This window comes from Aedes aegypti, chromosome 1, assembly GCF_002204515.2.
Source record: "Aedes aegypti strain LVP_AGWG chromosome 1, AaegL5.0 Primary Assembly, whole genome shotgun sequence".
Classification (NCBI taxonomy): Eukaryota; Metazoa; Arthropoda; class Insecta; order Diptera; family Culicidae; genus Aedes; species Aedes aegypti.
Genome location: NC_035107.1, coordinates 188,793,589 through 188,809,027, shown reverse-complemented (window position 1 = coordinate 188,809,027; position 15,439 = coordinate 188,793,589). Strand labels below are relative to the sequence as shown.

General features: G+C 38.8%; 1 protein-coding gene across 1 annotated transcript; it reads right to left on the bottom strand.

Moving 5' to 3' along the window:
- LOC5578694 (serine protease 7) lies at positions 1 to 14,755 on the bottom strand. The gene is made up of 4 exons (XM_021855312.1): positions 14,410 to 14,755; positions 13,252 to 13,768; positions 12,902 to 13,191; positions 1 to 566 (listed from the first exon to the last, which is right to left on the bottom strand). Exons 1-4 carry the CDS (start codon positions 14,570 to 14,572, stop codon positions 268 to 270), a joined length of 1,269 nt encoding a protein of 422 aa, XP_021711004.1. The 5' UTR covers positions 14,573 to 14,755; the 3' UTR covers positions 1 to 267.
- Positions 14,756 to 15,439: the final 684 nt, after the last annotated feature.

Genomic DNA, 15,439 nt, shown 5'->3' with positions numbered 1-15,439 from the left:
TTTATATTATTGGATTTAATTATTGATTACATTTTCCATTCAGCATACAATACAGCGATCACAGCGAACACCTTGGAATTCATCGAAGACTCTTCTATTTTCCTAAGGCCAACTGCAATAATTCAAACCGGGTTTAAAAAAATCCCGGCGAGAAACACATCGAGGATAATCAAGATTTATTTCTATTTTCGAAACACTCACTCATAATCCTGTTCACTAATAATAAAACATTGTACCGGTCAGATTTCAGCACTAGAAGTGCACCTGTTAGCTCCTGATTTCGTCCAAAATCCAGTTTATGTACGCTTGCACACGGGTGTAAACGCCAGGCCAGTCCTCTATTCCACAGCGATATCCATAGGACACGACCCCTTCCACGGTCCACACTTGTTGCAGCTTCATCAGAGGACCACCGGAATCACCTTGACACGAATCCTTGGCTAAGTCGCCCCCGGCGCAGAGCTGTTTGGGCGTAACTTCGCCTTTTAGGGCAGCAAATTTGGTGCGGCACTGATCCTGGTCGTACACTTTTATGCCAAGCTTCTGCTTGATCGCACTGCGACTGCCTGTTGATGAAGAAGATAAACCAAACGTGTGAATTAGTCGAATTCTTACATTATTTTTTAAGTAATGATGACATTGATTGAAAAACTAAAAAACAATAATTTTCCAACATACATTGTTAGAATTATCCAAAATAATCTGTAAAATCATACACTTCAGGTTAATTATCAGAACTTCAAGTCTGTAAGACTTCCTGTTAGAGCTGGTGTTCCTCAAGGCAGCATTTTGGTTTGGCAGCAATGTTATACAATATTTTCACAACTCACTTGCCTGAGATATCTCAGGGATGTCAAAAAAAAACGATTTGACGGTTGATGAATCGGACGGCCAAAATCAAACAAGTTTGATTTTGCTCGAAGCACCGGTGGGCGCAGCCAAATGTTTGGCGAACTGATCGTACTGCCTGTAGGAATGTTGTACGAACAAATTGTCAAATTTCAGATTGTTTATGTTATGATGTTTATGAGCCAGAATATTTTCGATATTGTTCGCGGTCCCAATTACGATGGCAATTGCAAATGCAAGGAACAGCAGCAGCATAAAGTTTCTGAAACGATCCTTGGTGCAAAAAAATCACTTGGACGATGATCCTTCTCTTTTCTTCTTTCTAGCGTTACGTCTCCACTGGGACAGAGCCTGCTTCTCAGCTTTGTGTTCTTATGAGCACTTCCACAGTTATTCACTGAGAGCTTACTATGCCAATGACCATTTTGCATGTGTATATCATGTGGCATGTACGAAGATACTCTATGCCCTGGGAAGTCGAGAAAATTTCCAACCCGAAAAGATCCTCGACCGGTGGGGTTCGAACCCACAACCCTCAGCATGGTCATACTGAATAGCTGCGCGTTTACCGCTACGGCTATCCGGACGATGATCCACGAGAAGTGAATTCGATTAAAAATCCACAGGAGGAAAACAATGCCGGTTAATCTTGTTGGATGCGCGAAGCTCGTAGAGCGGTTCGATTGCGCCGGATTTATTGGCCACCACTTTGTTCCATCCATCAGCATGTTCGGCAGGGCCCTGAGATTCCTAAGCAATCAAGAAATTTTTCATTGTACCAGAAATAATTGAAATACTTTATCGATAATGTCCCGTAATTTATTAAATAATCACTCAATGATCTTTTATATTTCTTAACAAACTGGTTAAGGTATTCTATGAGTAATTTTTCCAGGAGTTCCTCGAAAAATTACTCCAGTAATTCCTCCAAGAATTCTCAGGACTGGTAGCGACTCCCTCTGTAGTGACTGGGTCACTATTCACTATTTGCATCAAGAAGTCACATTTTGACGTAGGACTACGTATTTCTTCTCTATACAGAGCGTTACGTTGGCATGAAATATTTTAAACGTTCATAACTTTTTGCTGGCTTAATGAAATTCCTTGATTAGCACATCAATCGAAAGAAAAGGTATCAAAAGTTCATGTCGTTAACTTACTGAATCCCACATACCTGTCCAAATAGTTTAAAAAACTGTTTTAAAAGAGAGCGTTGATTTCAAGCAAATCTATAAATAGGGGTGCTAGAGAAAAGTTGACGTCATTTGCTTTTGACTCTCCACTTGGATCGCATCTCAGCAGGCAACAGAGCGGCATGCTCCGACCGGGCGTGCTTCTCAGGCACAGACATCAATAACGAAGGACCCCCCTTCAGATCAGAAAGCGAAGAATACGAAAAGGAGGAGCATTATCTGATATTCTAAGGGTATAAAGCATACCTCCTTTGTTGAATTCGGTTTCATTCTAATTTTGCTTTCGGGCTGATAAGAGCTCCGCCGAACCTGCTTAGCTCTTCGCTACCTGTGTCACAGAGCTCTTGATCATCAAGCTGCTGCAAATCCAGCGTCTGGATTGTGAAATCGCTCGAGATTTCTAAATTGACTCACGCTTCCAGAATTGGCCCTGAAGGAATCGATGCGCTAACGCAAGATTTGTACGAGATGGCTGTAGAAAATCAGCCAAAGCCGCTTGTTGAAGCACCCATCGTATCGCCACCGCAAACCTCATCGAGCGAGCAGGATTTCAACTAGTGTGCCGTCAAAAGGAGTCCGTGTTATTCAAATTCAACAATTCAATTGGCCCTTTTCAGGGCCAACAAATGTGTACTAAAGAGTTAATTGTGTAATATTTTCTCATGTGTATACCACATACTTGCTATAATCTCTTAATTCTTCTCGTACCATCATACAATATCTAATTTGTTATGAACAATTCACAATTTTCAATTGGGGCCTTCCTTAGCCGAGTGGTTAGAGCCCGCGGCTACAAAGCAAAGCCATACTGAAAGAGTCTGAGTTCGATTCCCGGTCAGTCCAGGATCTTTTCGTAATTGGAATTTCCTTGACTTCCCTGGGCATAAAGTCTCATGGTACCTGCCACACGATGAACGAATGCGAAAATCTCAACTTTGGCAAAGAAAGCTCGCAGTTAATAACTGGGCTCATTGAACACTAAGCTGAGAAGAAGAAGAAGAAGAATTGACAATACGGCAAATTGAAATTTACGGTGGCGTAGACGATATCGATGACTGGGACATTTCGCTAAACGGAGAGCTCCTTACTGTTCTTAAATTCACAAACCATTTTATTCTGAATTATAACATGCTGTCATACTTGGGATACCACTCGTTGAGACTGAAAATGTTATGGATATTGTGTTCAGTATAGGAAGAGCTTGTGATTGTCCGATGAAAAACGAAGAGATCGTTGAGGCTAAACGTTTGGCCGTCTCATCTACTAATTCGAGTCCGCCAATAGTCGTCATATTTAATTCGGAGGAAGCCAAGAACGTGTTCTTTGATGGTAAGCGGAAGCACGGTACGTTGATGGTATCGGAGATCGCAGGAGGTTTTTCTGGAGTGACAAGTAGAGTAACCATCCGAGATGCAATGACCACATATGCAAGAGAACTACTGAAAGAAGCCAGGGAGAAGCAAGAAATGTTAGGGATGAAGTTTATCTGGCCAGGAAGAAGCGGGAAAATCTTAATGAAGCGTCATGAGGGTTCTAATGTTGAGCAAATTCTGACTAAGCAACAATTGCATGAGTTCATCAAGTCAGGAAATTCTGGATCAGGAAATCCCAAACATCATTCATAAGTTGAAGCATAAAAACTGCCTTAAATTAAGTCGACAACTGATAAACCGGAACTCCTTATTGTAATGACTAATTATTTTTATAATGAGTACTCTGAATTGAATAAAAATCAACTGAACGTAATGAATTGTCGTTTTAAATTAAAAATCCTGCAGTTAAATATACGAGGTATGAATAACTTGTATAAGTTAGACCGTATTAAGGAAGTATTGACAACGATTCGTGGAAATATTGATGTTTTGGTGTTAGGAGAAACATGGATCAAGGAGGATCGTAAAAGGATTTATTCTATAAAGGGTTACAAAAGTCTTTTCTCGTGTCGTGAAGGTTCTCAAGGAGGTGGTTTGGTTATTTATGTCAGAGAATCAATTGCATATAGAGAAATATCCAATGAACATTGCAACGGGTTCCATCATCTTCAAATTCGCCTGGACGTCGCTGGATCGCCGTTTGTGCTGCATGCTGTTTTACTGTCCACCATCCTATAACACAAATGATTTCTTCTCTAAATTAGAGTCTATGCTTGCATCATCGAGGACCTACGTCTGCGCGATTATCGGGGCATAAATATTCCAATCAACATATCAACGTGCAGCATTGTGCAAGAATACCTAAGTCTGTTGAATTGTTACAACTTCACACCTACAAATACATACCCAACCAGGCTGGCAAGTAGCAACATATTGGACCATGTAATATGTTCAGAAGCTCTGCAGTCCTGTGTGGTTAATGAAACTGTATACAGTGGATCCACAATTAAGAATCGTCCACAATTTATGAATCAGTTGACTTTAAATGACAAAATAACAACAAAAATCAACACAAAACATCACGTAAACAATTTTACTCAAAATAAATTATAAGCGAAAATGTTTCCGTGATGTTTTGTGCTATTTTTTACTGTTATTTTGTCCTTTGAAGGCAGCTGATTCATAAATTGTGGGTGATTCTTAATTGTGGATTCACTGTACTGTGAAATAAGTGGCCACTGCTATGTCTTGTCAACATTCTCGCTGCTTAAACCACTGTCGGAAAAAGTTTTGAAAACAACTATTGTGGATCATATGCGGCTGAACAACGCCTTTGTTGCTTCTGTGCATCAGATGCCGCAAGGCTCTGCAGAAGACAAATTGAAATATGTCGTACAGTCATATAACGACTGCCGCGCCAGATTCTCAAAAATTGTAACAGTGAAGGCAAGGATCAAAGGTTTCTGTCCATGGATGACTTTAAACCTCTGGAAATGGATACGATCAAAAGAAAATTATATTAAACGGTTCCGTAGGTACCCTACCGATAATGAAGCTAAACGGATGCTCGATCATGTGTCAAGACGCGTGCAGAAGGAAAAAGAAAAGGCTAAACGTGCGTATTATGTAACTATGTTCAACGGTAGCAGCCAAAAAGAAATGTGGAAAAATCTCAACAGAACCCTTGGGAATTCCAATAAGTCGAACGATGATGTTATTCTCCAAATTGATGGACAAGACATTCCAACTGGAGAAGGCGTAGCAAACCATTTCAAGCCGCTCTGTATTCATGCGCAAACTCAGTCACCGTACAACAGACAACTCCTGCAGTCACTCACCTCCTGGTCACACGAGACGCATCTATCAGGCACCTCGAGAGCCCCTGCTCACTCCAACCTACAGCAACCCATCTACGCATCTGCATCTATCAGGCACTTTGAGAGCCCTTGCTCGCTCCAACCTACACCAAGTCATTTCCGCATCTGCATCGGAAGTGCATTCATCGCAGTCATCCGTCGTTCCCGGTTGCGTGGTTTGGAGAGGGAGTAGGGGTTTGCAACTGCAGGCAAGTAACGTGAAGTTTCCTAATCTTTCTGCTTCTGAATCCTGCTCCAGTTTTCAGCCGAATCTTGAACTGCATCGCCGCTCCGTACTCATGCGCAAACTTAGTCACCGTACAACAGATAACTTCTGCAGTCACTCACCTCCTGGTCACATGGGACGCATCTATCACCTCGTCAATTTCGTTAATTTCAGCAGATCATTACTTTAGTGAAAAGTATTTAAATGTAGTGGCAATGGCACTTCCTTCAAAGAGACTAAGTCTCACTGTAAGTGCTAATGAATTGTAAATTACTTAGAAAAGAAGAGGAGGTTTTATGCCTTTCGGAGAAGAGGTTCAAAAGGAACTTCACTCCGAGAGGCTTTTCCCTGCTCCAAATAAAACAAATAAAAAAAAAATAACAAAAGGAAGGTTGCAATTATGACAATTGACTTAAATTCAAAAGCAGCAAATCACATGGCGTAGTTAAAGTCATGCGGTCGTGTCTTCAAATCCGAAACTCTGAAAACGCTTTCATACCAAATGACAGATCTTCCTTAAAACCATAACGTAATTGAATACTCACAATCACAGCACCTATCATCTATCATTAAACATCCTATCACCTGCAGAAAGCTATCGCACTGTTGTTGGAGTCTGACCCAGAATTGATCGAAGTTGAGTCCATAGTAGTCCTACGTCAACTCCGCGGTTATGTAACAGACATTACCCACCCCAATTTTTTTCATTATTTATACTTATATATTTCATTCCGAGTTCTGTTTGATCTTTCGACCTTGACACTTGCTCCTACGGGGGCGAGCGACGGAGGCAGGATCAAACATGTCGCGCGTCGGTCTAGTAAGTGAAAAAGTGGCGTGATCCGTTAATTCTTTTTGATCCTTTGACCTTGACGCTTGCTGCTGGGCAGTGCGTCAAGAAAGCCAAGTTTTTTTTTCCTTTTCGGGTCGCGCGCCTTTTTTTTTCTGAGTGCTTTTATATAGCCGAGCAAACGAGTGAGGCTGAGAGTGGATTGTAGCTGCACAGTGAAGGATAAAGAATCAATTGGTGAGCTCGTTTCATGCTACTATTTCTAATCTATAAAATATGTATGACTGCACATTTAATCGTTACAATTGTGGGACGTAAATATGAATTTTCAATAAACTATGAATTGTTCGTCACTGTGAGTGTCGACACAAACTCTGATTCATGAATTATTTATGTTTCACATTTTTTTTTTATTTTCAGAACACCCCTTTTTACCTTTATTTTTGTAATTAAAAAAAAATCTTTGAATGGTTCGACACTACAAGTGTAGACTTGCGAAAAGTTCACTTTATTCAACAAACTTTGGATGGTTCGCCACTGTAAGTGTCGGCATAAGAATAAGAGTGTTCTATGATGTTCCAACCAATCAAGTATTTTGTTTCTTTTCAAATAAGTAAAATATAATAACACATGCTTTCGTCCTGACAGCTGTAGGAATGTTACATTTAGGTATTTGTTCAACAAACTTTGAATGGTTCGTCACCTCAAGTGTCGGCATAATTTTCCACTACATAGAAATTGTTCATATCAAATGAAAATTTTATATTTACATATAAGCATGTATATATCTCACAAATCATTATTTATCATGGTCTAATCGCTTATCAAAGTGAATCCTGTGACCCAACGATCCTTCCCATTAACAAACATCCCTCCCAGTAACCTTTGTGGAGATGCAGAGGCAAACACGGTCTCCAAATAGCAAAGGTTACACACTAACATTCCTTCCCCCAATCCCACCTGACTGCAAGGACGTGGCCGGCGCCGTTATTGACCCTGTATAAATAGAGGCACTGAATTATGCACATTGAAGAAGATTATGGCCAATCCCAGCCAAACTTCTAGTTGATTCTTTGTGCATTTTCACTGACTTCGGTCAATCACGGAATAGCAACCATTGATATGTGTAGTCAGTCTAAGCTAAGCTAAGCTATTTATATTTATATATTTCATTCCTTCAGAAATTTATCTAGAAATTACTCCAGGAATTCGTCCAAGCTGCACTATCCTGTTGCTATCAGGAGTATCTCTTGAAATTCCTTCAGGATTTTCTTTAGACATTGCTTAAAAAATCTTCCTGAGATTCTGAAAATATTCTCTCTTCCAGGAATCTCTTCAGAAATTTCTCCAGATATTCCTCAAAACATCCTTTAGGGATTTGTCCAGAACATTCTCCAGTGATTTTCAGATATTCGTCTGGACAAACTTCCAGAAATTCCACGATGGATTTTCCAAGAAACCCTAAAATTCTTCAAGGTGTAAGCTTAGAAATTCCTTTAGAAATTATTTCATAGATTCCTAAAAGAAATCCTCGAGGTATTACTTCGGGAAATCTTGACCACCTCCAGATATTTTTTCAGAGATATTTGCAAAGATTACCCCGTATAGTACTCCAGACATTTCTTGAGAAATTACTCCTGAAGTTTCTCCAAATATTCCTTCAGATATTTCTCCAAATATTCAATTTTATTATTGAAGTATTTCTCTCAGTTATTCCACCAGGGATTTCTCAAAACATAAGGTTTCTTCTAGAGATTTATTTAAGAATTTCTGCAGGATTTCCGTCAAAAAATCCCCTCGAGATTTTTCAGAAAGTCCATAGGATTTTTTTCAGAAATCATTCCAGGGCTTTCTCCAAGCGTGTCTCCAGGGGTTCTTACATAAATTCCGGCAGGATTTCCTCCAGTGAATACAGGGATTGAGAAATGTCTTCAGAAAATCTTCCAGGGATGTTTTAGAAATTCCCCTTTTTCCAGAAACTACTTCAGGGATGTCTCCCAAAAATTCTCTAGGGTTTACTTTAGGAATCGTTTAAGAACTGTTTCAAAAATTCCTGTAGAGATTCTTTCATAAATAAAACCAAGGTTTAATTTAAAGTTTTCTTCAGTAATCCTTTCAGAACAATTTCCAAGGATCTCCTAAAACTTCCAGTGGAATTTCATTCAGGAATTCCTCCAAGGATACCGGGGTTTTCTCAGGAAGTTCCTTCAGAGATCGTACCACAAACTACTTCAGAAATTCATACAATTGTCCTACAGCATTTCTTTAGGAATTTTTAGAGGATTTCCTCTAGAGGTTTTTCCAGCAATTCCTCCTGGAATTATTACTGGGATTCCTTCAGGGTTTCTTCTTGCGATTCTTCTTGGGATTCCTACTCCAGATACTTTCATGAAAACCGCAAGGAATTCATCAAGAACATCTTTCAGAAAATGCTCCAGAAATGTTTGCAGGAATTTCTTATGGTGTTCCTGTAGAAATTTTTTGAGAGAAGTATCTCAAGAGATTCCACAAAGTAATTTGAAAAATAAAAAAAAGAAGTAATTCATAGAGGAATATCTTAAAATCGCTGGAAAATTCCCTAAAAAAAATCTGGATGCTTTACTGAAGGAATTTTGGGGGAAAGTTCTGGAAAGATTGCTGAAGGAACTCTTTGAAGTATCACTGTAAGAATCTCATGAAGAATACATAGGAAAATATCTGGAAAAAATTGCCTTAAAGTTTTTTGCAAGTATTCTAGAAGGAATCTCTGAAACAATCTATGATGCAAATTCTGAGGAATTTTAAGGCAGTTGTACACCTGGAGGAATCTCTTGGTGAGTATTTTAAGATGTTTCTGGAGAAACGCCTCAAAAACGCATGAACAAAAATTTGAAGATACCACTGAAAGAGTACATGGCAGAATTCCTGCAGATTTCCATGAAAAAAATAGTGATGATTTCCATACTTAAACTATGCAGTAATTACTGGAGGAATCAGAAAGCATTCGTGGAGCAACACCTAGACGATTCTATATTTAAAAAATCGCGAGGAATAACTGGAAGAATTTCTCAAGTAATTTTGGAATAAATTTGTTGAGGAACTTCGAAAGAAATTCCTGGAAGAATATCTGAAGAAACTCCTGTAGAAATGATTGCAAATATCACTAGAGGAGTCTCTGGAGGAATTTCTGTAAGACTCTGAAATCCCTTGATGAATTTCCGGAGTAATTCCTGAAAGTGGTATTTCTGGAGAATTCGTTGGAAGAAATCCAAAAGGGATTTCCGCACGTACCTCCAGAAGAATTTCATGGAGAATATCTGGAATAATTTCAGAGTAATCGCTTGAGCTTGAGCTTAAGCTTGATTGGCCGCCCGTGGTTGCTACTCAAGTATTGCCAGATCACTTACACAAGGAACCAACCAGATGACTGCTTGGGATTAACAGGCACCCTCAGTGTATAAGTGCTGGTGATCTTCTATTTTTAGGCAACAATGGTGCCTGCCACGTCAGAATGCTGACCAATGAGGGGAAGGGGAAGGAATTGATGATGCATTCAACTGGCTCCCACGGTTGACCGTATATACCACTGCGTCAACGCCAGTTCACGTGGGAAGGGTGAAAGGGTGGACTAATTTTTATGGCAAAGCGGCTTGCTTTGCGTAAAGGAAGGCATGCTATAATGATGAACGAATGGAAGCGTAGGGAAACGGTTTTTGTCCGTTTCGGGTTCTAGCAAAAGCTATGAACTGATTGATACATCAACTGTGATATATTAGGAGTGATAGATAGAAGCAAGCGAAAGATACAACTAAAAGTACGAGGAAAGGGACGGACCTGGGATTGAACCCATGACCTTCTGCTTATGAAGCAGAAGCGGTAGCCATTAGACCACCAACCTCGTCATATCTGGAATAATTTCAGAGTAATCGCGGGAAAAAAAATTATGAATTATTGTTTGGCTATTTTCCAGGAAAATATAATGAAAAAATTCCTGGATGATTCCCTGGGGAAACATCTGGAAAATTTTCTGAAGCAAACTATTGAACAATTTTGCAGAAAAGTAGCTCTTAGAATGAATAAACTATTGTTCAGTCACCTATGTTACCTGGGAATTCTTGTAGATATTCCTGAATAATTTATCAAGGAAATTTTTGAAGGAATACCTTTAAGAATTCAAGAAATAGTTACTGACCGAATACCAAAAGAAAACTGACGGAATAACGACGAAACTTCCGAGAGAATCCCTGTAAATTTCCGGTGGAAGCTTTGAAGTTATTTCTAGAGGAAAGATTGTAAAATTTTAGAAGCAATCTCTTGAGGAATAAATAGAGTAGCTTCCAAAGTACTTTCTGGAAATACTTCTAAACATATTTCTGGTGGAATTTTTGTAAGAACCCTTGCAGTAATTCATACAGATACTCTTGGAGCAAATCATAGAAAAGTTCATGGAAAATAACCTGAAAGAATTAAATATTCTTGAGATATTATAAGATGAATTTGTGGAGAAACAGCTGAAGAAAATCTTTGAGGAAATTCTGTAAAAAAAGAAGAATTCCTGGAAGAATTTCTAGTGGACTTCCTGTAGATTTTTTAGAGTAAATCTAAAAGAAATGCCAAGAAGAATTTATGGACACATAGGAATTTTAGAACGAATTCGTGTAGGAGTTTCTGGACGAATATGTCAAGAAATTTGATGGATAATTCTTAAAAGTCAGAAAAAGGCTCTAAATTCAATTATGAAGAAGCTTTGTATTCAATTTATAAAGATTTTTCTGGATTAATAGCTAATGTTGAACTCTGGACGAATTTCTGAAGTGATTTCTAAAGTAATCTCTGAAAGAATCTCTGGAGAATTTTCTGAACGAAAACTGGATTTTTTTTTTGCATGAAATCTCAGTCAAATTTCTGAAGGAATCTCTTATGGTTTCTTTTTTTTTGCAATTCCTGGCGTAATTTCTGCAGATTTTGAAGAAGAAAGAAGAAATTTATGAAGGAATCTTAAATGTTTCCAGAAGGAATCCCTGGAGGATTGTATATAAGTGGAATCTCTGAAAGAATCAGGCTTGAAAGAATTAAGGGTGGAATTCCTGGAAGATTTTCTGGCGGAATCCCTGAAGAATTGTCAGGAAGAATTCCTGAAAAAGGAATACCGAAAGAAATCTCTGGAAAATTTGCTGAAGGAATCTCCAAAAGGATTTTCTTTAAGAATTCCTGACAGAAATGCTGGAGGATTTTCTTGAGGAAATCATGGTAGCATTTGTGAATGCATATTTTGCATCATATCTGGGAGAAATTCTTAGAGAGTCTCTGATGATGCAACTTCCTCAGGAATTCCTGGCGAAATTTAGGAATGAATTTATGAAAGAATTCCTGGTTAATTTTTTCGGTAAATTAATAAAATAGAAAAACCTTTAGGAATTCTCAAAATAATTTGTGTAGGAATTTCCTATGTTTATTTATGGTGGATTATTTTAAGGAACGCCTAGACATTTTTGCAAGCTCCCTGAAGGCATTTCTGCTGAAATCTCTGAAAGAATTTCAGGAGGTATCCCGTATTATAAGAGGAACCTATGCAGGATTTCCTGAAGAATTTTTGGCAGTAATCCTGGTGGAGTTGCTTGTGAATTTTCTGGAATAATTCTTGAAAGATTTTTTTTAAAGAAGTTACCTGATGAATCGCCGAATGAATTCCTGGAGGATTTCCGGACGAATTTCGGGTGTAATTTTAAAAATATTTTCTATGTGTTTAATAACTTGAATTGGGGATTTTTTGTGGAAGTTTCCGGATAAATTTCTGATGTAAATATCTGGAGAATTTCCTGGTGAAATTTCTAAAGAAACCCCTGTAGGAAGTTTTGGGATAATTTTCAATTCTATTCCTTGCAGAATATTCTGTAGGAATTCCTCCCTCTCTACTGGAAACTTAAATATTGAATCCTGGTACATGTGTTGCCATTGGATAATGATTAGCTAAAAATCCGCATTTATAACATGTTCAATTAGTTTGCCTTGGTTCTTCATAAATTACATATCAATTTTTGTTTCATCCGTTTGATAACGGAAGCAATTTTTAGCTTTTTTGCATTCACGGGAACAACAGTCAATCAAAAATCAACGGTTGAAAATATTCTCCATCCCGGTCACATTAATGTTGGTGCAACAAGATTTTACAGATCGTCAAGCGGTCGTACAAACATAAATTGGTTTGACTAACTTGGAGGCGGAGCCAATGTTGGTCAAACAGACTGAGCGTCTGTGGGCTGCATTAAGAACAAGCTTTCAATCTTCAAAACAAATTTTCAAGCCGGTCTTGTGGTATGCTGTTACAATATGGACTAGCTGTTGTAATACCATGAAGAAAGCTCTGCAGAGGATTCGAAATCAAATGTATAGAATGATAATGATTCTGAAGCTTCCTCCCTGGTATAGTACTGATTCTGAGCTACATAGAATATCTAGTGTTGAAACATTGGAATAATTGTCGAATAAAATAAATAATAATTTTAGACTTAAATCGTGGCAATCTAGATATTAAAAATGAACATAATATATAAAATGATGCTTATAAAGGAACTAAAAAAATTAACGCATAATGAATTCAAGATTTCAAATTCCAGTAAAGCATTCAATCTCACCTTCCAAGGTTCGCCCGAACCCAGTAACGAATGTGAAGTCACCAGCCAATGAGTTCTTGAAATTGGACGAGGGCAAGCAAACAGGTTTAATGAAAGCCGTTGGCTCAACGTCCCGATCCAACCGCAGCAGTGCAATATCATTCAACATGGACTTTTCGTTGTATTCTGGATGTGCAAGCTTTTCTTCCACTGGTACGTCGATTGGGGAATCTGCACAAATGAGCTCACCATCCTTTGTGATACAGTCAATTTCTGTGGTCGTGTCATATTCACCCAACCGGACGCTGACCCTAAAAAAGAAGATTCCGTATATTGAGTAAAAATCTTTGATGATTTGCATAGCCACTTACAAATTGCCTACTCGTTTTACTGCCTCGCCAACAACGCAATGTGCCGCCGATAGCACGTAGCGGTTGTTGACCAACGATCCTCCACAACTGAATTGACGTTCCCCTCGGTCGTTTTCATATTGTAGCATTGCCAGCCATGGGAACTCATCGATGTCAGCATTTTTACCACCGAGGATTCGATCATTAACACTCACGCCACACTCGTTCTTGGTCGGATCCGGAAGGAGTCCTCCAAAGCGATTTTCGTTTTCTATGGGTGTGTCTATGTCCGCTGACGTTTGAACTGAAGTAAGAACTGGAACTGCTTTTGTAGTACCAGCATCTTCTTCATTGTCAATCTTTCGATCCGGACAGCAAACATACGGTTGACGCCCGGAAGTTGATCCGGTGCAGAAGGAACGCGTAAGGAAGTCCCGTTCTTCCCACGTCATAATTTGATCGTCATAAAAGGAGAGCATGCTGGGGCAATCATAGAAAGAGACGCACAGTCCCCGTTTGTTTGTTGGTGTCTTACATTCTGGAAAAGATAATTTCGAGAAATCTCCGCTGATTATTTTTCACGTAACTTTTGATCTCACCCTAAAAGGCACTGGTAACCGAGTCACGTAGCTCGTTGTTTGTAAGTAACGAGTGGAAGCCTTACACATGGTCACCAATAGCTTTAAGGGCGAAATAATAAATTAAGCGAGATTCCTTTTACATATTATGCATGGATCCGTCAGAATTAAGGACAAACACAATGTTTAAACATATTTTATCTCGATCTCCGGGCGTCGCGACTAATATGTGAATAGGGAACTATGTTCAAATACTTCATAAGAATGCAGCACAAAGCTCTACGAGTTGTGTTTTGCGCTATCAGATTTGGGGGTGGTGCGAAAATAATAATTGTTTTTCAACAGTTTCAAAGTAAGTGTTATAGACGACGGTTTAGATGCTTAACTAATGTGTAAGGTTAGAGCAATCTGAGCAGAAACGCCATAGTAATAGCATATAATATCATTGATAACACAACTTGTTGAATGGTCGATGGAAATTTATTCAGTGGTATGTCTGTTTGTATGTGCCTCAACATTCCATTTTATGGTACTGTAAAATTTTCTAAGTTTGCATTTGCTTTAAACTGCGCACTACACTGCCTCAAATTCCGATACCTACCAGAATTGTCGTTCCCAATTCCTTGAACCGGCTCTTTCGCATAATTCTTCGCTGAGTTGTAAATCTCACTGGGGAATTGAAATCCGTTGTCTGATAGCTGAACCCAAGGGGAATCCGCAATGACAGTAACAACTAACATAAATGCCACTATTTTGAATGCCATGATATTATTTTTACAACGTTGAACATACACATTTGTTCAAATTCCGTTCAAACTATGCTTTCGAGTGGTGAAAGAAAAGTGATCACCGTCTTGTATCGATCGAATAATAAGTGCGTGGATCGCGAGTTTTTCGGCAACCGAATTCTGTCTAAAGAAATCCGCAAAGAATCTGTTTTGGACGAAGTTTGACCGGTGACTAACACCTGCTCGCAGCAAGTTTCGCTAAATTGGATGTGACGGCTTAACACCTGCTGCTAGTTGTCCATCCCCTCTCCCAACCCGTTTTTAGTTTTTAAACGATCGATCTGTAGCGGCTTTTCGACCAATGAGTAATTCGATCTTCGATGAATAAATCGTATTTTGCTCGAGTTATTGAAAGGGATTCTCTCAGTAGCGCAGTAGAAAATTAAACGTCTCACTCCATACAAAAATTTTAGCCAAAAGTATAAATCGTTTTCAAATCGGTTAAAACTTCCACAGACTCGGCATTTCTGGTACATTTGGAAAATTGGGTTTAAAAAGCAGATTTCATGCATTCGGGTCTCCTAACCGGTGGTTCGCGGACGCTTACGATGCCATGAAGACTCGTCAAGGAGTCCAAGAAACCGTTGGAAATTAATGTCGTTGCTTCTAGCAATTAACTTAACTTAACCTACATATACAACGCATTAATCATGGCAATAGAAGATTGCAACGATTTTTGTCACCAGCTTTTTCAAAAAGTCTTTCAGTTCTGATAATTAACCTAAAGTGTACGCGATGTCAGAGTTTACCATTATTTGTAATTCCCTCATTAGTATTATTCCAAAGATTACAATCATTTCTTATATCTGTGTTATGATATGTGTTCTGTGTTGGATAATACTG

Excerpts from the sequence above, each read along its gene's own strand:
- LOC5578694 (XM_021855312.1), bottom strand. The coding sequence starts at position 14,572 with ATGGCATTCAAAATAGTGGCATTTATGTTAGTTGTTACTGTCATTGCG. Across the intron at positions 13,769-14,409 it reads AATTGGGAACGACAATTCTG|AATGTAAGACACCAACAAAC; the intron begins GTAGGTATCGGA and ends TATCTTTTCCAG. Across the intron at positions 13,192-13,251 it reads GTAAAACGAGTAGGCAATTT|GGTCAGCGTCCGGTTGGGTG; the intron begins GTAAGTGGCTAT and ends CTTCTTTTTTAG.